This window comes from Aedes aegypti, chromosome 2 (genome assembly GCF_002204515.2).
Source record: "Aedes aegypti strain LVP_AGWG chromosome 2, AaegL5.0 Primary Assembly, whole genome shotgun sequence".
In the NCBI taxonomy this organism is placed as follows: domain Eukaryota; kingdom Metazoa; phylum Arthropoda; class Insecta; order Diptera; family Culicidae; genus Aedes; species Aedes aegypti.
In genome coordinates this window covers 204,312,875-204,335,511 of record NC_035108.1, presented here as the reverse complement: position 1 = coordinate 204,335,511, position 22,637 = coordinate 204,312,875, and the positions used below count along the sequence as shown (strand labels likewise).

The window sequence follows — 22,637 nt, the reverse complement described above, 5'->3', positions numbered from 1 at the left end:
CCGCTGCTGTCAGGAAAAAAGAGCAAAAAAACTGTAAATGGTGGACTGAAACTGCACTCCTCTTTCGATGTAAATTATTGTACGCAAAATTAAAAAAGTTCCGTTCGGGTTCGCAAAACATTTGATTTTCGGGCGTGCTAGTGCGGTGTACCGGAACTGTAATACGAAAATAAATTACAGCGCAGAACCGCGGACGGGGTTCAATTCGGCACGGAAGAAACGGGTTATTGACGTTAGTGGATTGGTTCCGAAAATGTATTTTGTTATGCGATCGTGATCGTATCGAATTGATTCCTGTGTGATGTAAAAGCAGTGTTCTGATTGTTCCAAATATTCATCTGTCGGTGTCGGGAGAGAAGATCATCGGAAGTGAAAACAGAAGCGGAGGTGCCAATGCAGATCTTTTTATAGAATACCTCATCCTCTACCAAAAAAGCAGCATCCGAAGCAAGAGACCTAGCGATACAAATGAAAATAGATTTGAGTCAAAAGTCAAGAACGATATCTTGTGGGTCAATGGCTTCACTAATTTTGGGGTTTTAGTTGAATAAATCTCTCCTGACACAATTCTGATATCCTGATGTGGAGTCTGGACGATGGATCTTGAGTGCATCGTTTCGATTGACAAAATCGTGATTTGTAGTTTGGTCATGTTCTTATGTTACACTAGACTTCACTTAGCTCAATAATACAGGGCTGGTAGCGAGTTACATAGTTAGTGGGTTGGTAACTATTCGAACTGCGGTCACTAAAACGCCAGTATTGCAACAGCTAGCCACTAAAGTATCTTTTTACTTAATACAGGGCTGATAGCTGGTCTCTTTTAGAGGCTTGGTCTCTATTTAAATGCATGTTTCTAAAAAGTCTATTTTTAACCCGTATACTGCCGTGTCATTCCCATCTGTAAAAAGTAGGCATTGAAAAAATGGGGTGTGAAGTTTTCAAACTCGTTTTCTATACGAATATTCAAAAAAAATTCAGAGTATTGGAACATGTTCAAATCTTAATGAAATTTCACAGTTTGCTTTTCACTATGACATCTTTCTGAGAAAAATGGAATGGAAATGGAGAAAATGGAATTTATTAAAAAGCGATCAATTTGTATCTAAACATCTGTGTCAAGCTTAAGGGAACACATTTTTATGAACTATGAACTCTTAATATCTTCGAGAATTGAAATGGATTAGTACCTATCCAATAAAGCTATAGCTGGGTTTTCTGGGAATTAAGTCCGAAATTAAAATGATTGCAAATAAATAAAGATAACTAAACATGTCCAAAAAATGCACTTTTTTACCCGATCTGACCCAGTGACCTAACGGAAAAACTCTAGCCACAGCAACATTTCCAAGTTCCTCTGGCCATTTTTAAAAACTAAATAAGTATACGAGTATACTAACAAAAATAATTACAACCCGTTAGTATTCTCTGTGCGGTGAGAGTTATTATATGTTAGCTTTCACTCAAGCCTACAAGGGTTGCAAAATTTTGCAAGAATTTCTCCAAGGGTTTCCAATGAAATCACTCTAACAAATTTTACTGAAATTCCTTCAAAGAATTATTCATAAAAAGGAGAGAAGCTAAGCACAAATCTAAAGAATCTTTCAAAGATTGATCCTAGGATTTCTTCAAGAATTTCTGCAATAATTTTTCCACAAGTTTTCCTAAGATTTTTTTAATTCTTTTAAGTGTCTTTTACAGAAATCTCCATGAATTCCTCCATGGACTTCTGCGTGGATTTCTTGAAATATTCGTGCTCAATTTTTTCAGGTTAAAGCTAAGTATGCTGTTGTATGTATGTATGTATGTAGGTAGCCACCATCCTAGCTTGAGTCTTGCTCTGCATGCGGTTCCACTTAATGTCAATTTTCATTATCAATCTGAATTCAACATACCATTGTATGAAGGGCCAAAATGGGGTGTGGCGGACCCGTAAGCAGAGACACTTACGCGAAACCCGCGGGTAATAGAGAATCTCCTTCCAACAATATGATCCAACGGAAAGTATAATGAAATTCGCAATAGCTGTCAAGTTATCCACGGGATGGTTTGTTATAAGAAGGGCGCGTCAAATCCATTATTGGGATAGAAGAACCCATCTACAAGGATGTTACGGTTACTTCAACCCGTGACTCCGGCTGGCACTCCACTCCATTGTCCAGCTGTAACTTCAATGATGCCCTGATGCACCCTCCCAATATCACCCATGTTATATTCAATTAAATGGTTGTTATGTAATAAAATTAAATACAATATAAAAAATGTGAGAAATCATACAACAACTCAATGATTTGACCTAGAATCGTTGAATGAAATATAAATAATATTAGATAAAGCTTCCTGCAATTATATGTTGCTGATCTATCCTGAAAAAATACATGAATTAAAATATCGTTTGCAGGTCCTTTTCGATGATCAGATGAAATGTATGTATGTATGTATGTATGTATGTAGATAGCGACTATCCTTGCTTGAGTCTTGCTCTGCATGCGATTCCACTGGATAGCAAACCCAATTTCCATTATTAATTTGTATTCATAATACCGTTGTATGAAGGGCCAAAAGGGGCGTGACGGACCCGTAAGCAAAAACACTTACGCGAAACCCACTCCACGCCATCGTCCAACTGCAACTCCAATGACGCTCTGATGCACCCTCCCACTTCCCAACATGTTATAAATATATATGCAAAGATGTTTATAATAATGTAAATTATGTTCATATATGATTTATAAGGATGTTAAAATTATTTAATTGATGGATATGATGATTTCAATCTCGCAAGTATAATCCGGAAATGAAGCGCAGTGATTGAATTAGTATCTCCGATTGATTCCATGATACTCCTGGAAGCTGAAGCACTGTAATAGGATAGTAATTCAAACATATATGATCAATTTGCGTCTCCAGAATATAATAAATTAATAAAATGAGACTCTTTGAGTATAAGATTATCAACCAAATAACATCTTACTACAGAAAACATGCAACAACTTGAAGATTGTCCTAATATTGCTGCAATTAAAAGGATTTCCATTATTATGTGTATGTTTACGACGGCTTCCTGCAGTAGTATGAAATTATATCTAGCTGACATAACCTGAAAAAAAAAAAATGATGTTTATAAAGGGTAATTGCAGCTTGCTTTTGACGCTATTTCTAGGAAAACATGTTGAATTATAGACTTATATTGAGAGCAAACTTATTTAATAAGAGACATAGATTCTCACGATTAATCATGCCGTTTTTCCGCATTTCTTCACGGTTGGTTCAGCATAATGCACTATGATATAATATTCAATTGAATACAACGAAAATACAAATCATACACAACACAACACGAAGTAAATACAAATCGAACTTAAAATACTTAGGATGACTATAAACTCGTATTGTGGCCGGAAGAGTAACCCTCGCTGATACTTTAATCAAATGTAATGTCTACTTCGCTATTGAAGTGGCATCAAGAATAACCAAAATAAGTCTCAATTCATATATGAATTATCAGGAACATATATAGTAAAGTAACCGTAAATCTGCGGAGCTTGTATTCAAATTAATCATCAAAAACTGTATCCAAATGAGCATTACGTCACGATTTCAATGCCGCCGCTAAGTAAGTACCTATATTAAATACTATATTAAGTATATAGCAGTATTAAGTATATAACTAGATTAAGTATATTATCAACCAATAACCTTCAGGAATACAGCGTAGAATCTTTTGAGAGTGACGAAAAGGAACATGTCGACATCTGGTGACAGGTTATGGAAGTATAGCCGATAGCGTCTCGCACCTCACCATCAAGAAAACCAGGGTGTTTTCGCTTCTTAAAATTCCGTAGTGATCATGGCATACATGAAATAGTATCGATGATTGTTATTTACTTATCTTTATTTCAAATTTGGAAAGAGGGATAGTGATGGTTGATTAAATCGAGGAAATTTTTATTGTATTGTACTGAGACAGAGATGGACATGGAAAAGTGACATCACTTTGCAAGCAAAAGCACTGCTAATGAAATTTAAAGTTTTAAAATAACATCTACACTGATAGCATGAAGCGAACTCACCAATACTCCTTGTACAATCATTCCACATCCGATAGGTATTAACACGTTAGCGTTAGCGTTAGCGTTAGCGTAGTTACGGTATACTTCGTAGATTGGATACTAGCAACATTCATGTTTCTTTTTAATAATCTCATCCTGACTACTTTCAAGAACAAGGCAGGGGAGTATACCTTGTTCATATCATAAACAAGAATACTAAAAGCATGAATATCGCTATTCCCGGCCACGCCCATCTTTACCGTAACTTGGGATAGGGGAAGGAAATGTTGATGTAGCACTTACTTAATGAGAGGCCACCGACTCAGCGACACCCTCATAAGTGCTACGGAGTTGGAGGTTGGGGAAGGTATATTGTCAGGATTCGCCTAGAAAGCTGGCGATAGACCATAAATATTTGTTGTTTAAGCGTTTTCAAATTAATCTTTTGAATGCCGGCAATCAAAAGAGAAAACAATAGCTTATTTATAGTATAAATAGTATTTCGCGAAATGCTTGTCGATTGTGCAGTAATATTTTTGCTCAACAACCAGTAAAAAGCAAAACCGATCCCTCCAGGGTCATCGGATTGTGTAACGATAAGCGTAAAAAAAAATCACGCCTATTGAAAAACTGTAATGTGCTCATTGAAAAACTGTACTGGGTGGTACTGTATTTTTAGATAATCGAAAAACGAAAGGAAGCGCGTTCGAACTAAACACCCTAGGACACAGTCGGTTTTTCTGCTCAAAATTATACGAAAAGCAGGATCGATCCCTCCAGGGTCATCGAACAGTTAAAAAGCATCCACAACCGATTGTTAGTTGCGTTACACCCGCCCGGACAGAATGCGCAATCTGAACATAATTATCAAACTCCGAAAATAACATTTTCCGTTCAAGAAACGATCAGAAGTTCCACGACGCGAACAAAAACGATCCGGAAGGCTCACAAAAGAAAAAGTATCATACTGGAACAAACTCACCGGATTGATTCTCTAAATTTATGTGCTGCATGTCACTTCCGGATGGTTCGGTGAACTTAGGGCAGCCAAAAACCAACAGTACTGAGGACACAAATCAAACAAATCACTTTTTCATTTTTCACTTTTCACTATTCCATTTCTGAATGTAAAAACGGTCCTGCTTGGGCTTCACGAAGCACTACCCAGCAAGACGCTCCAAAACAGGAAAAAAAAAAAAAAAAATCTCCGGCGACGAAAACATGCGCAAAACCGTGAGCTAAATCTATCGGACGACGCAAAACCGAACTGTCCTGCTTGGGCTTCACGAAACACTCCACATCCGATAGGTATTAACACGGCATAAAAATTAACAAGGCAGTCTCTTCACTGATGTAAATATCGAGTTTCATTATAAACATGTGACGTCACTCCTATCGTACCATATACCTTCCGGACCACTAGATCATTTTTTTCGCAAATTTGTTCGAGGTGGATAGGAATGACGTCGTCAAGTAGCAGTCAGTTTTCGGAGTATATCACCTTCTTAATTTTAGTACACCGTGGGTATTAATAGTAACGTCCGGGATTACCTTAGCAACGAAATCCATTCCTACCCAAGCAATAACACTCTCACATGCACAAATTTTCAAGCTACTGATGTGCGGTAAAGCATTTCTTTTTTCTTCACTTTTGTTCTCACTTATTCCATATTTCTTTCGAAGCACTATGGTCTTATCCACTGGTGTACTAAACTTACTCGGTCGAAGAATTTTGACACTAGAGCGGGTCCAGATCACGTGGCGATCATACTGGAGCGTGCCCCGCTCAAGTGTCACAATTCTCAGACCGAGTGAATTTAGTACATCGGTGGATTAGACCATCGCATTAATAACACTCAATTTCCACTACATTCTTTGAAATCCCCTTGTATACCGTACAACACAATTCCGATAGATATATAGCACCTTTATCGTAAATTCACTGAAAATACACGAAAACTTGACTGCGAAAAACAATCCCTTGCGTCATCGACAAACTCTCACAACAGACGGTTAAAGCTAAGTACACCCGATTCTGTTTTTGCACGGGGGATGCGTACCGTGCAAAAAAAGTTTTCAGTTCAAAATTTCAAAAACCGTGTAAAAAAAGTAACACCATTTCTCGACGTTTCATGTAAAAATAAGGTTTTGGCAAAAAATTTTGTATGGAAACTTTTTTTGCACGGCCGTGTAAAAAAAATCCGTGCAAAAACAGAATCGGGTGTATGCTGTTCCGCTCAAAAAAAGTAAAAATTTCTGCCCAAGAAATGGTCAAGAAATTTCCTACAGTGAGCTCCATATGAATTGACATTTCTTTTCATCTGCGTACTGCGATCAAAGAAAAATGCTTTTCTTGACCATTTCTTGCAAGAGATTTTCCACGCTTATTTTGACGATATTTATCCTCCTGAAATTTCTATCGTAATCTCTTCAGAATGTTCTGGAATGTTTTTTTTTTCGAGGAATAACAGAAATTTTTTAGGTTCAAACATCCATCCAAGTTACAAGTATTTAAAATAGAATCACCAGGATTTCTTTAGAGATTTCATCAACAAATAATTCAAGTAATCTTTTTGCAATTTTTCTAAGGACTCAATGAAGGTATTCTTTTTTAGTTCTATTAGGTAATTGGTTTAACAACTACCGAAAAACTAAACATTGGATTGAATGGGCAAAATTATGTGAAATTCAGAGATCTTAGGGATTTCTACATTCATTTGTTTTCCAATTCTCCTTAGAATTTGCCTTAACATTCAACAGCGTTTACTCAACTGATACTTTAAGAATTCCCACAAAAAAAAAACTTCAGTACTCCCCAAGTAACATTAGCAGCTGAACTACAGTTTATTCAGCTGAAATCTGCTTTAGGACGATTTGTTCAACTTTTATTCCACCAAAATGTTTGTTGGGTCCTACGCTACTACATGTGGTAATTTCTACATTAAATACTCTAATCAACTTCCCAGGTGTTATAATAGGATGTCCTCCAGTTATGTATCCATCGATTTCTCCAATTTGTACAGGAGTTCTTTTAAGGAAACCCACAAAGGCTCATTTCAGAATCTTGAAAGAAAATTATTGGGGGATTTTCCGATTTAATTTCTGATTTAATAAGATCAGAAATTCCTCAAGAAAAATATTTTTAGAGTAATTTCTCTAGAAAAGTCTTGATTATTTACACACTAAGCGTACTTTACAGACTGGCAAAATTTGCCGTAATCTTTACAGTTGAACAGCATGGTAAATTAAAATACGCTAATTCTGTAATAAATACAGATGTAGTTGATATTTCACCGAAAATTTTAAAAAAGTACTACGTCATTTACATTACCAAACTGTTCAGCTGTTGAGATTTTCTCGAAGTCCTATTTACCCGGTATCCTGTTCCAAGTGGTAAGGCTTCAATCCACCAAATAATACAACAATTATTCCCCAAGTAACTACTAGCCCGCTAATTCGCCTTTTTGGCCTTCTAGGGCTATTATACGGCTAATATAGGGCATGTCAGCTGTATTATAGCACTATATTGCCACGCAATGCGAATTAGAGTGCTATCTGATTACTTGGGTCCCGCCAATAATCTTGGACGTATTTTTCGTTGGTTTTTGACGAATATCTGTTTGCTTTAAATTGTTCACTAGCACTTTCTACAGCAATCTAGTAAGCTTTCCAAAGGCACCTTCACAATCTTTTTGAAAGAATCCCTACAGAACGTGTGGTGAAGGTAAGAAAGTTCAGTAATTCTAACCAAAAAATGTTAGAGGATTCCGTCAGAAACTCCAGGACTCACGTCCAAATTTTCTATACAAAAAATAAAACGCGTCTGTGACAAACACTTGTACAAACAAAGTTGCGTAAAAAAATTTAATCAAATTCAACAGTTGAAATGTAGATTTCCATAATAATCATAGATTTATTTTACAATAACTATTGCACAATATTTATCTGATTTGGTATATCACGAATTCGTCGAAAACAAATGGAGCTCTAAAGCTACTTATTATGGAGAAAGATTTTATTTTACAGAAATTTGACTGCACATTAATTTTTAAATAATAAGAGATGAGCCAGTCTCGGGCTACAAATCTCTTAAACAAAGATATAGATATCTATCTAATTTTTAAATTCCACATATATTTTGATCTTAAAATTATTGATTCTGCCAGGAATTCCACCAGAATCTTTTGAGAATTCCGCCAACATTTTGTGTATAATCACAACCGAAAGTTTTCTCCAGAGTTCCACAAATTTATCCAAAAATACATCAAACAATAAATTAACATTGCATCTACACAAAATGTATGGGGTTAGAAATAAAACCCTAGTTTTGAGAAAATTTACCTTGAAGTTTTTGAACAATTTTTCATTCTATACAAATTGTACATAATCCAGTCAATATTCTATGAATTATGTTATTTTTTCTATTGAATCAAACATACTGTTAGAAAGCTTGTCAACAGTAGAATTTTGAAATATACTTAACTCAAAACCGACCAAAAGCTCACTTACTTTCCTTTGCGCTTGGGCTGCTCAATTTGAAAAAATATCGATGAAATTCAGTAAGTTCCTCATGAACAGGAATTTCGCCGCCACGAGTTTCTCTGCTCTTGAGTTAAGGGCATTATAGACACATAAAGAAAATGATTCTTAAGTCTTTAAAATCGCAATACATTTCAAGTTTCATATTAGTAGAGTAAAGTAGGGCAAATGTTCGAGAGGAGCCAGAGTTTCTTCTTAAGATTTCTAGCTGAATTTAAAACAAAACTTATAAATTTCATGGTGGTTCGAATGCAATTCAGAGACTTTCACTCCAAGTATCATAAAAAAAAACTATTGAAATGAGGAAAAGTTATCACGAAGAACAAAATATAGTGTTCGTAATCATTTGACCGGTCGAATCAACTTAAATTTTAGGTTATTTTAGAGATAACTGTAAAATTGTTGATTTCACAATACACCCGATTCTGTTTTTGCACGGGGGATGCGTACCGTGCAAAATAAGTTTTCAGTTTAAAATTTCAAAAACCGTGCAAAAAAAGTAACATCATTTCTCGATGTTTCGTGCAAAGATAAGGTTTTGGCGGAAAAAATGTATGGACACTTTTTTGCACGGCCGTGTAAAAAAAATCCGTGCAAAAATAGAAACTAAAATAACTATACCGTATAGTTGTTAACAACTATATTTTTTATTGAATTAACAAACGTCAAAATTTAAATATATTTTAATTGACTTAAAGTAAATTGAAATTTGGTATATAAAAACTGATAATAAAAAGTTGATTATATAAATTCGTTGCTGCAGATCTCGTGAGAGCACACTCTCGCAGTGCTGGTCGGGTTTGATCAAGGCGGGTCCAATTCTCTAAGGTGTCCTATTATGCTCAGTTGGAGAAAACCAGACAGGGTAGGTGAGGAAGGGCTGGCCGTTTTGTTTACAAACATCTGAGACATCCAGGCAAGGCAGTAATGTTTGTAAACAAAACGGCCAGCAGATTAAAGATAGCCTCCTAGCCGCTTTCGCCAAGTGATCACACCTTACTCTGGCTACAGAGTAAAATGCACACACCTTGGGTTTGATAATATCGTACATCTCTTTCTTCCGAATAATCGACTTGAGCGATAGGCTTATGATTATCGTCGTGACCGATAATTTCACTCCCTGATTAAAACAACAATTGTAAAAATCAAACCAAAGTGCGCATCGGCAAACGTAGACTTGATACGTTGTCTCCTGCGTGAGAGCCGGTTATTATGTCACCTACACTATGGACCAATGCACGAGTTCATTATTTGACGTTTGAGCGGTGCCGTGTTATTTATGTGACTATGGCAACGAGTGAATACAGCACCGCTCAACCGTCAAATTAGTGAACTCATGCATTGATCCATATCTCTCAAGTTAGAAAGAAGTGAGTAGATTTGTATGCATGACTTGATTGCCGGATTAAATTGAAAACTCTTAAACAACAAATGTTCACGGTCTATCGCCAGCTTTCTAGGCGAATCCTGACCATATACCTTCCCAAACCTCACACTCCGTAGCACTTATGAGGGTGTCGATGAGTCGGTGGCCTCTCATTAAGTAAGTGCTACATCAACATTTCCTTCCCCTATCCCAAGGTACGGTAAAAATTTACGTGGCCGAGAATAGCGATATTCATGCTTTTAGTATTCTTGCTTAAGATTTGAACAAGGTATACTCCCCTGTCTTGTTCCTGAAAGCAGTCAGAATGAGAATGAGACATGAATGTAGCTAGTATCCAATCTACGAAGTATACCGTAACTACGCTAACGCTATTGATAATTATTAAGACTATAATTGAAATAAGTACAAGTGGAAAGCTGAATCAATGAAGTGTGTCAATTTAATTTGACGGTAAACTTAGTGTTGGAATAAATAGTTTTTCTTTCGAAACAACTATTTGTGCGTAAGTAAAAGTAATCAATGGGATAGTAATCTCAACATAAATAAATTCTTCTCCGTGGTGGCTATTTGTTGTTTTCGACGTGAATATTGTAATTTTTGATTAAGCCTTCATTGCATGGAACAAAATAATGATACATTTTTTTTCAAGATTTTATGTAAGGGCGTTTCTAGGCCTATCATAAGGATGCTTTAAGGTGTATTAGTTTTTGCATAAACGCTTGGAAACATTTTTTTTTTCCATAGTGGGGCAAAAGTTCGAATTAGCGAGTCAAAAGTTAGACCCATGTATACACTCAAGAAAAAAAGCAAATTGCCTAAAATCCACAAATTATCTTTTGTAACCGTTCGGCGAATATGCTCGAGGTCTTATGACAACCGATAGCTTTAACGCCACTCTCGAATTCGAGAGACCACCGGTTGATTTTAATTTGGCCGACTATTATTGACCTTAAATCTCAGGGGTCCTCGACGCTGGCTTAAACTAAATTTAAAGCGCAAAATCAGGAAAACCCAGCTGAACGCTCTAAACTATTGGCAATTGGAATGAGTTCCTCTATTGCATTAAACGAAAACGGAATATAAAACGTTAACTACTCGATCTTCAAAACATAACAATTATCTTCAATTTATTGAAATTCGGGTTGGACTTGAAGATTTGGGTTTGAACGGGATTGTAACTAGCTAGTTCATGACCATGTCTACAGTCTATCACATACCTGCGCAGGGTTTTCTCTTCGTCGACTTACTGCTGTTGTTCGTCGAGACTTCGAAATGGCGGGAACCCTGGCGATGGCGACGAGATCCTTCGTTGAAATAGCGGCGAAGGAAAAACGCTGTCGCTGTCTGATAGACTCACAGCGAGATGAGTCCGTGCTGGTATGCCCGAAATTAGAGTTGCGCAGTGGGTGGCGGCTGGACGGATGGCCTTCGATTTACTTCAGAGAGTGATTCGCTACGACTGATGTCGTGCGGCCTTGATAAGGGCCAACGTACCTCCGCTCCTCGTGGCCTCGCGTATCGCGCTCTGACCGCCCGTGATGAAATGAATCCTTACCGTTGGATCAGGTCCGGAGTAGTGATCCGTAATTGGTTCGAAATATTTTGACACAAGTTTGTCCAGTGAAATTATAGCCAATATGTTGATGGTTCACTGTGTGGTATTTATTTTGTTTCAACAGCTATTGTTTTTTTCTGGAAATTTTCGATTATACTCCTAAGGCCGAACTTTTGCCCCACCTTACTGTATGTACAAAATGCTGCATTCTTCATGTTGATAAAAATCATCATTTTTCCTATCGCCTCAGAAACACGAGATTGAAAATTCTGTCGTAAACAAAGCTGGTAAGGGTGTATCAAGGCAAAATGAACACTTTCATGGAACTGATTGAATGCAATACTATTTATGATTGCCAATAAAAAAACATCTTAATCATCAAGATATGAATTTTCTAACCTTGCTCAAGAAATAGAATCTTCCACCGCCTTGCTTATATTACAATTTGAAGCTAGGCAAAGTTAAAGTCAAATAAAATGTTGATAAAATAGGGAATTTGTCAGAAAATATTGGGGTGTCCATATACTGTGCCTAGCGTATATTGGTTTTGTAAAAAAAATAAGGAGTCAGAAATCGAATGCGACATCTTGGCACGATCTTCCCCTTCGTGTTGCTTCTTACCTTTTATAATAATGGCCCGATTTCTAGTTACAAATCATTTACGGCATTAGGTCTTATCTCAGAAGCTAATGTAATGAAATACTCCATTATTGCAGTTTATTACATTTTAAATTCTACGCAATATCTATATTGGTTGAATCTATGTTTATAAGGAACGTATTTTCGTTTCTAGACTAAAATTTGAAGTTTTGAAGTCACTTTTCAGTCACTAACCTGGTAGACAAAATGCTATCCAATGGCAAGTTTAAATAAAATAACAGGAAAGCGGTATGAGTTGTGATAGGCGCTGTCCACAAATTACGTAACGCTCTAGGGGGTGGGGGGAAAAGACTTCAGCGTTACAACTCATACCAAAATTTGATTTTTTTCGTACAAAAAGCGTTACGGACGGGAGGAGGGGGTAAAAAAAATTCCAAATTTAGCGTTACTTAATAAATGGATGCTGCCATAACAAAATTTGACATTCAGTAGTTGTTCTAAGACAGTGGTTCCCAACCTTTTTTAAACTGCAACCCCATTTGGCGTACTTCAAACATCCCGCGGACTCCTTAAAATTCATGTGCTTGAAATCAAAGTTCATGGATAGATTATTTAATGAATCAATAGACATCCTTGACAGGGACACCCAAAAAGAACATTAGAAGGGTCTGATAAACATCGTCCAAAAAATAATATATTACCAAAATCCAATGAAATTTTAGTTCGGAAGATTCCATTTTCCATCAACAATGTTTAAAAGCATTTACAGAAGCTTGATGTATCTACCCCTCCCGCTATCTTGTTCCGACCGGATTCGTGGCAAACACCATCTTTACAGGGCTGTTGTCCGGCATTCTTGCAACATGTCCTGCCCAGCGTATCCTTCCAGCTTTAGTACATCGTGCATTTGGTGCGGGGGTGAATCTTTCTTGACTGCAGTTTCTTCTGGAGCCCATAAAAGGTACGACTTTTACTGATGACTAACATTGTTGTCAGCCGTCAACAAGGATCCGAGGTAGACGAACTCGTCCAGCACCTTAAAGGTATCCCCGTCTATCGTAACACTGCTTCCTAGGCGGGCCCTGTCGCGCTCAATTCCGCCTACCAGCATGTACTTTGTTTTCGACGCATTCACCATTAGCCCGACTCTTTTTTGTTCCGCGTTTTAGGCGGATAAACAAATCTGCCACCGTTTCAAATTTACTCCCAATAATATTAATGTCGTCCGCGAAGCAAACAAATTGTCAGGATCTCGTAAACATTGTGCCTCGACTGTTAAGTCCGGCTCTCCGCATGACACCTTCGAGCGCAAGTTTGAACAACAGACACGAAAGTCCATCGCCTTGTCGTAGTCCCCGCCGAGACTCGAACGAACTGGAGTGTTCGCCCGAGATCTTCAAGTAGTTTTGCACAATACTTAAATACTACATATACCAGTCGAAAAATCCTACTGATTGATTCGATGAAGATTCCGCCAATAGTAGAAACATTGAAAAAAATCATTTTGCTTTTCGATGAAGCCAATAGTTTGCCTTGGAATTTGCGAAAAATTCTGACCAAAAAAAAATGGCAAAATTTACCAAGGACTGAGCTTGCAATATGGACGGTATATTCTGTTGAAACTTCTATAATCTTTTAGCACAATGTTATCACAATTACACTTAATGTTGGCTAACATATCTGTTTCTGCCGATATTGGATACTTTCTCCTTAAATTCTAGGAACTATGTTAGTTTGATCTGCTAATTCGCATTGGAGAACTACTTAAGCAAAGCCGAGTAAATACAATCTTGTAATCTCATATTTATAGGATGGCAAGGCAAGTACGTCATCATCATTGGCGAAAACAAAATAAGTTATATTTTGAAACTATTAGATTTTTCAAAATATTCACAATGATAGTATTTCACAATGTGGTCATCAACCAAGGTAAACTACACTTATTTACAAATGGCTTCGCGGATACGTTTGGAAGTCGTCACGGCCCCAGGGGTTTGCGGACCACCGGTTAGGAAATCTTGCTTCTAAGAGTTTCTAGTGGTATTCAAAATAACAAATAAATAACATATTTCAATATGATAGCACATATTGCCATTTTAATGATATTTTCAGCTTTTCTTGAAAGGCTTAAAAATACACTACGCAAATATTTTTTTCACAGGTTTTTTTATCGAAATATATCGCCCGACGTAAAATAATCTGAGTCATCAAAATCAGTCTAATGGCAAAATTTGTTTTTATGTTGTTCTAGTTTTTCCATGTATATTTCTACCCAGGTGAAAGCAGCATTACGTTGTTGTCTGGCCGCTACCAGCCCTGCAACAAGAATCATAGAGCATCAGAGACCAGCGAGGAGAGTTTATTATATTTATAGCCGACAGCACGAGAAAATGCTGAAATATTTGGGCTAACTAGTGAGAGGGTACTTCAGAATTGTTAAGGGAAGAAATCGAACCACTATCGGAAGATATAGTTAATTAGAATAGAGGGAAACGTCGCTTCGATGCAGACATTAGTGTTAACATTCAAACCAGTGAAAGTGAAACTGAATTATATGCGTTTAAATTGGTGTTCACGAAGTTCTGATCGGTATTATTATTTTCTCTTGGTTTGATTTGGTTGCAGAATCCCTATGGCGAATCGTATTAACAGTGTGGTTTGGTGAATATGCCCATTAGAAGAGAAATGATAAGCGAAGAAGTTACTAAGTGATAAAAAACGTATATTCAACGAACGACGACAATCTATACAATGGCACCGGTTTACGAACAGAACGACGTTTTAGGCGCCCTGTGGGAGGAAATTATACAAGTGCACTGGAAGTTCCTAGATGCGGACGAGTCGATGCAAAAGATTGAGCATAGGAGACAATTAGAAGGTATGTAGTAATAGCAACTATCAAAACAGGATGTAACTAACAGAAGCATTGCTTACATTCGCACCATTTGCTGAAAAATCACACTATCAAGTGAAATATGCATAATTGTGAACCAGTAGGATCGGTTATCTATCTCGTTCATAACTGCATCACGATCGTTAAGATAATGTACGGTGTTGTTCACACACATATGCTTAGACCGTTGCGCGATAATGACGATGATGACTCACATGATAAAAGAAAGGCCAGTCGAGCAACAAAGAGAGTAGCAATTATATTTGCTCTTTACTTGCTGTGCCGGGTAAAGAAACCAGAATCGATGTTCGGCGTAGTCAACTTGGCATTTAAGCTGTTCGAGTTCTGCTATTTGAAATATGAGCCACTTTTGAATGTATGACCGGTGGTTTTGAAAATATCGGTGTCACCCGGAGTGTTACTGGGTCTATATTTTAAGGGGTGATAGAGGGCGATTTTAGATGAAGAACTTCGTTCTTTATTTGTATGGTAATAATTTCAGAATAGTTCAACAAACCTCAAATTTTATCCAAAATGAATCGAAATTATAAGAAATGGTGTCCGATAATCTTCGATTTACATTTACATTTTACACATGTTTTCAATATTGATTCAGTATTGATCGAATAGCGATCATTTTCACTTAAGAATAACTTGGAAAATGGCGAATGAGTTTTTGCATGCAATTTATTTGAAAAATACTGGCTCCGAAACGGTCGATTTAAGAGGAAAACATTCTATGGTGAAATTGTGATGAATCGTAAAAAAAAAATATTTTGCATCATAAAAAAATCATCTATAGAACCTCACACCCCACAAAAATACAAGCGACAGAAAACACGTGATTTGGACATGACCTCGGAATATCCGGAACAAACCCCGGTTTCCGGTGACCAATATGCATGGCCAAATAAATTATTGAACAAATTTGCTTCATTTTTCGAGCAAATTTCATCCATTTTTCGAGCATTTGAATTTAGGTAAAAAAAATTTCTATCTCAATCATTTTGCCTATCCCTTGTAGTAATACAAAGACAAAATAAACTCGATTTCATTACAGCAGTGTTGCCAATTTTGATTATATTCATTGTGCTTTGAGAGGTCTTCTAAAAATAACTCTATTGTGCTTTAAATATGACATGGAGACTAAATAAACAACTAAGGCGTAGGTTATTTTTCATATAAAGACTGTATTATTACCACCCTTAGGACGTTCTTTGAACCTACAGTATTGGACAAAACATTTGCAACTTTTTCGATTTTCCATACAAAATGACCAATTTCGGAAAGCTAGATCTCAGTTATTCATGGACCGATTCGAATGAAACTTTCACAGAACATCAGATATAACTTGAATTTTAACACATATTTTTGAATATTTTTTCCAATCACGAGTTTTTTAGTAATAACGATTTGACTAAAGTATGATTTTCGACGAAAAATTCAAAACTTTTTATCTCAAAATCTGATAGCCCTACACAAAAACTGTCTTTAGCAAACTTTTTCATCTCGTCAAAATATACAACTTTGCTGAAGATACCATGAAGCTATTCCTTCAATATGTTTCTTCTTCTTCTTTCTGGCGTTACGTCCCAACTGAGACAAAGCCTGCTTCTCAGCTTAGTGTTCTTATGAGCACTTCCACAGTTATTAACTGAGAGCTTTCTATGCCAATTGACCATTTTTGCATGTGTATATCGTGTGGCAGGTACGAAGATACTCTATGCCCTGGGAAGTCGAGAAAATTTCCAACTCGAAAAGATCCTCGACCGGTGGGATTCGAACCCACGACCCTCAGCTTGGTCTTGCTGAATAGCTGCGCGTTTACCGCTACGGCTATCTGGGCCCCTTTTCAATATGTTTAGTTATGTCAATTATAAAAAATCGTCAAAAAATTCACTTTAGTCAAACCGTTACTGCTTTTCAACTTGTGATTGGAAAAATCACTCAAAAATATATGTTAAGTCATGCCTGATATTCTGTGAAAATTTCATTTAAATCGGTCCATAAATAACTCAGATATAGTTTATCAAAGTTGGTCATTTTGTATGGAAAATCGAAAAAGTTGCAAATGTTTCGTCCAATACTGTATAAAATTTCCTTTAAATTTAAAATATTTTCTCTAAAAATAACTTCATTTTTAGGAAGTTTCTTATTTTTATTCGTTATCTTTTAAAGAACCTTTAATCTTTAAAAAAATATATAAATTGTCGAATTTTTAGCCAATTACGTATAAACATTGTTTTTGATAACCTTCAAAAACTGATCGTTCTAAGCGTTGTTCCTTATAAGTCGAACGATTTACAGAAAAAAAAACAACATTGCGATATCATTGATAAGTTAAAAAATATATTATGCACAAAGTGTCCACTTTATAAAATGAACAGTCCTAAGAATCTTTATAGATAGGTAATAGATGTTTGGGACAGAGTTTCAATATGGAGACCTGGAGACCTTTCTTTAGTGAAAAGAAAAGAACAACCAGGCTTGATAATACTCCTCAACATCATCAGGATTCGGTGACATACTCTAGAGCAACAAGCTGTCTTTGCCGCTTTGCGAGGGAACAAAAAACTGCTAAGCAGAGAGGCAGCGAAAACTGAGCGAGGAAGATGTAACACAAAACACAACAGAGCAAAATTCCATCAAATACGAGTGTCATTAGAACTCCCAGAGGACTGTCTTGTTCGGGCGGCACACAAATGGCCGGGAAAAAATACGGGAAATACCCAGGAATTTCGAGAAGACACCGGGAAAATATGTGTTTCACCGGTCTGCTTCAATTCCAAATGATGCTAGACAATTTTGACAGGAGGAGGCTTTCAGAAGGCTGCCCGTCAACTCGTACTTTGCATCATGACTAGTTGAACTGATTTGGAGAGAAATGGTTAACGATTTCTAGTGTTTTTGTACCAAAATCCTCAAAAATAATAGTTGATTTCCTATTTTTTGTAAATTTGTTGAATTTTTAATGGCAAAATCATGAAAAAATAAAAATAAAGAAGATAAGATCTTGAAAACATCTCTAGAAGGGTTACATAGGAATTTCTGTCAAGATTCTTAGTGAGATGCTTGATAGATTTCCATTTAGATTCATGACACATTTTTAATGAGATGTTTACTGAAATTCTAACGGGAATCAAGGCGATAATTGACCAATTTCTTGAAATTTCTTCTGGAGATAACTGAAAATGCTATAAGAGGATCGCCAGAAGGTTTATAGTGGGTTCTAGAAAAGACCCATGCCTGATTATTTCTTGAAATTCTTAGTAGATTCGTAGAGGTTGGCAAAAAGCCGAGCCAAAAAAATAGCAATTTCTTAGAAAAAATAGATTTACTGGATTCCTGGACAAATTCATAAAGAATTTTGATTGGCAGGATTTCTGAAGTTACCGATGATACTGATTCATGGTGAAGTATCGTTAGGATTACTAGTTTGACTAGTCCTAGATCTATGACAAAGTTCTTATGCAGGGTTCTGAATTATCGTATCAATGATGCGAAATCTACGATTTTTCGCACGTAAGGAGAATGCTTTTTCACTTCCTCACGTGAAAATCTTTTTTCGCTCGCACTTATTTTCCCTAGAGTTACGATGGAGGATAACCGAAAATCATTCCACTCCGAGGATAATTTCTTGTTCACCCCATCATATTTTCGCTCACCAACTTCTCCCGAGAATTATCACTATGTGGATAAACAAAAACTGGTGCCGCCGACGGGATTCGAACCTACAAAATCGCTAAAAACAACCGTGATGCGTGCATGCTAAGCATGCTACCACATCAACTTGATGAAAACAGCAGTTAATTTGATGCATAAAAGCAACTGCTGCTTGTGGCGATGGACACATGAAAAGTTCTCCTAGGAGAGGAGAAAGATAAAATAAAATTCTCACAGCTGTGGAGTTGTGCCATTATCTATTTTCACTTTGTTTTGTAGACGGATAATTTCGCAAGGCAGCTTTTCGCTGAAAATTGTGGTGAGGGAGAAATTCATTATCGTGAGAGTGAGTGAGAATTCGGAAGCTTGTTCTTATGAGTTCTTATTATTCTATTCTTAAACATTGATTTCCCATTGAAACTCACTATTTTAGGAACGCCCCACTATTACTGGTGCAAAGGAGTAAAAAAGTTAAGGTTTTTAATTGTTTTATACTATTTCCTTACTAAATTTTAAGATTCTTTATACACATTCATATCATTTTAACAAGGGTCATGTTAGAAAAATACACATATCAATGAAAATTCCCTATAACACGCTTGAAACTGTTGGGATTATAGTGTCGTACCCGTAGGTAGGATATACGGGCTTCGTCGGTGGTAGTGTTTAGAGGTATGCTTAATGGGAAATAATGAATTGTAGATACCTGGATGTAATAAAAGGAACAGCAGTTGCTAGTTGAGTTATCAGTCAGTAGCTGTCTGCAGGAATGGACTAGCTTGTTTTCTTTATAATAATAAGCTATCCTGGAGTTGGAATTGTCTTCGTGTGTTTTCCAATAGAAACCGTACTACCACTATTATTGGGGGACACACTACCACTGGATCAGCCACCCTATTGTTAATGGCGCAATGATGCCAATTAAAATGTGGCTAAATCATCTTGCGACTACAGAAAACTGGATAAAATTATGCGCACTTAACACCAGAGTGGCAAGTGAAGTATAAATGTCGCATTCGAAAACGAGTGTGACTCGTGCTTAAATCGATATTTTTGTGTGAGCTGTCAAATCAGCACCTTCTTCAACACCAACATTTTGGCTTCACTCCAGTTGTTCGTAGATGACAGCCGTTTCAGTCCTGTGGTTTCACCAGATCAAGATTTTTTTCATGATTCAGCCGCATTCAGCCATGCACCATGTCTAACGCATAATTACGAAGGCATTCTGAGAAATTAATAAGGTAATCTGACGTTTCACCTTTCTCTTTTCTGCACACGTGCGCATATGGATTGTTTTCATACGGAAACCGTTTCCGTATGAAAACAACAGACAAAAAATCCCATTTGATCTTGTTGCTGGAAAGAAAAGGCTGCGATAGCCTTATGAATTGGCTATTGAACTTTGCCCTTTCGTGAAAATTCAGTTTAAATTTATTCGTGATCAAACGTCAACATCCCACCGCAAAATCGCTAGTGTTTGGAGGTGATTTTAACCTCCAAATTGCGAAATCATCACCTCCAAGTTAGTTCTAATACCCTCCGTTATATGAATTATGGTGGCGCGTCGATCATTGCAAGCTTCTCGTTAAACAGTCAATATAGGGAGACTTACGGCTTCGGGACCATTCGACTATTATCGACAACCAAATTTCAAACGCCAAATTCACAGTATTATTCTATCAAAACACGTCAATGAAAACATTCAGATGATTATTTATTCTGTCCGCTTCCCACTGACAAGATTTCCGAGACTGAACAAACAATACCGCCAGAGATGTCATCAATTCAAAAGAACACGCCTCAAAAAGCGACTGATTTGGAGCTGCCGAAGTGATTCATCAGCAGTTCTATGGGAGGTTGCCGAACACAATGAGGCTGCCGACAATAGTCACACTGACAAGGGATGTTCGCAGCGTAGTAAAAATGTTTCCAAAAGCATTTTGACAAGTCTGTCGGTGTGAATCGATAGAGGGTTGAGCAATGCATAAATGTAAACATACAAACACGGAATTTATCTGCTGATGTCCGTCCGAGAATATTACAAAAGAAGCGTGGCATCGGCTATGACTGTCGAGAATACGTAAGTTCCCCTATACAAAGCAGACATTAGTTCATATAATTTCAAAACCGCTCTGAACTTCCTATGAATTTTAGCAGCTGGATCAACAAATAGAAATGTATCTATCTGTATCTAAATGAAAAACGGAATTTAGTACTACATCATTTAATTCCACTAGAGTTTGTATGACAGATAGGCGTGTATTTCGACCTCAACTGTAAGACCGTCTCCAGTGCCATGTCCTAAACTCGAGTCTAAAAATATTGACCAAATAATTTAGTTAAAGTCCACTAAATTTAACCATTTTCTATCAAAATAAAAAAAAATATCAAAACGCAGCCACCTTGTGTCAATTGACTTTTAATTTTTCAAGCATTTGGGAAAAATCCGGGAATTGGAAAATTGATTCTGAATGGACAGCCTGTAAAAGACACGAACACTGTCTTCAGCCATTCAGCTGCACAGACTGTAACTTAACACTAGACAACGGACAAGCATGCTCCAATGGCACAGCAGCGAAACATTTCTGACGAAAAGCTTCAATGGCTGAAGCGGGAATCGAACCTACACCCCATGACACGATTCGTTTAAATCCCTGACGACACTAACCGCATGTCTACGAGGGAAGTGTGACTACAGGTGAGCATCACAACACGAGAGAGAGAGAGAGTACCTCAAAAAATCCTCGTATATTTTTGCACTCTCACTCGAATCGCTTGAGAATCTGTGTTGCAAATTTTGAGTTCAGATTTTACTCCTCAGCAAAACGGCAAAATCGCCTCATCTTTGCATCGCAGAGGAGTTTCTATCAAGCCTGAGAACAACTTTTGGTCGATTTTCAAAATTTTGCATTTTTGTATAAGTACTTTATGATGATGTAACAAGAATCACAGACAAACAGACGTACCACATAGAACAAATCGTGATCATAATCATAGTCACGAAAACATGTACGCCCAATACTAAAATCACTGTGTTTGGCTGATGGGCCAACAGGTGCCGGCAGTGTGTAAACGTCAAACAAGAACAAAAGCGATACGAGCACTGCGGGTGGTGGATTGGCCACCTACCATGTATTTGAATCGACTGTTCAAAAGGTGGTCGATGGAGGTCGATGAGAGTGTGACGACTGTTTGTCTGTGTAAGGATCAGTGGTGATTCCCTAACCTCAAATCTACCTGTTCCACGAATAGAAATTCTTGAATTTCAGCAACAAATTCGCATGCAATGAGTAGAGATTTGTTAGAATGGACGATTTCAATAACTAACTTTTTGATTTATAATCTAAATTTGCCGAAATAGTCGTTTTTAGAGTCGTAGAACAGGTAAAAAGTGAGGTTACGAGTCACCACTGGTAAGAATCTTCAATTTATTCTGAATGATTATCATGATCACTTCTCTAGGAGTAGCCATTTTCGAGTGATTACAAGTGTAATGCAAATATTTATTAGGTAAACAATAAAATTAGTCATTTAAAATAGTTAATCGTGCCAAAACCAAAATTTTATAAATCAACCAAAAGTTGTTCTTAAAAATACTTTCAAAAAGTCTCCATTACGAAGATTTGTCCTAAACATCTTTTGACAATCAAAATTTTATGGTGAAAATTTTATTAAAATATTGAAAATAAGATTTTTGTGTAATTTAAACTTTAAGCTTTATTTTTGAATTTTTCATGATAAAAAATCAAATATTTTTCAAGTAAATATTTTTTTTCTTGCAGCTCTAACGATTCATTACAATTTTTCAAAATTTAAAAATGTTTGAAAATACAATGTCCCATATCTTCCTTACCATCCTCACCATAAAATAGTGTTCTGTGAAATTTTCAACTTTTTCAGTGATGGTTTAAAGGTGGGCCGAAGACAACGTAGGTTTATATGAAAATT

At 36.7% G+C, this 22,637-nt stretch overlaps 1 protein-coding gene across 3 annotated transcripts in view; it reads left to right on the top strand.

Moving 5' to 3' along the window:
- Positions 1-22,637, top strand: part of LOC5575919 (protein tamozhennic) — a 54,229-nt gene continuing 31,592 nt past the window's right edge. Inside the window, exons 1-2 of one of the 3 annotated variants that reach the window (XM_011494788.2) lie at positions 1-387; positions 14,759-15,011. In XM_011494788.2, coding sequence (XP_011493090.2) covers positions 14,885-15,011 — 127 coding nt within the window. In that variant the 5' untranslated portion in view covers positions 1-387; positions 14,759-14,884. Of the gene's footprint in view, positions 388-14,456; positions 14,556-14,641; positions 14,667-14,758; positions 15,012-22,637 lie in introns of those variants that run through there. The other 2 variants (XM_021843761.1, XM_021843762.1) reach the window with 2 other exon arrangements.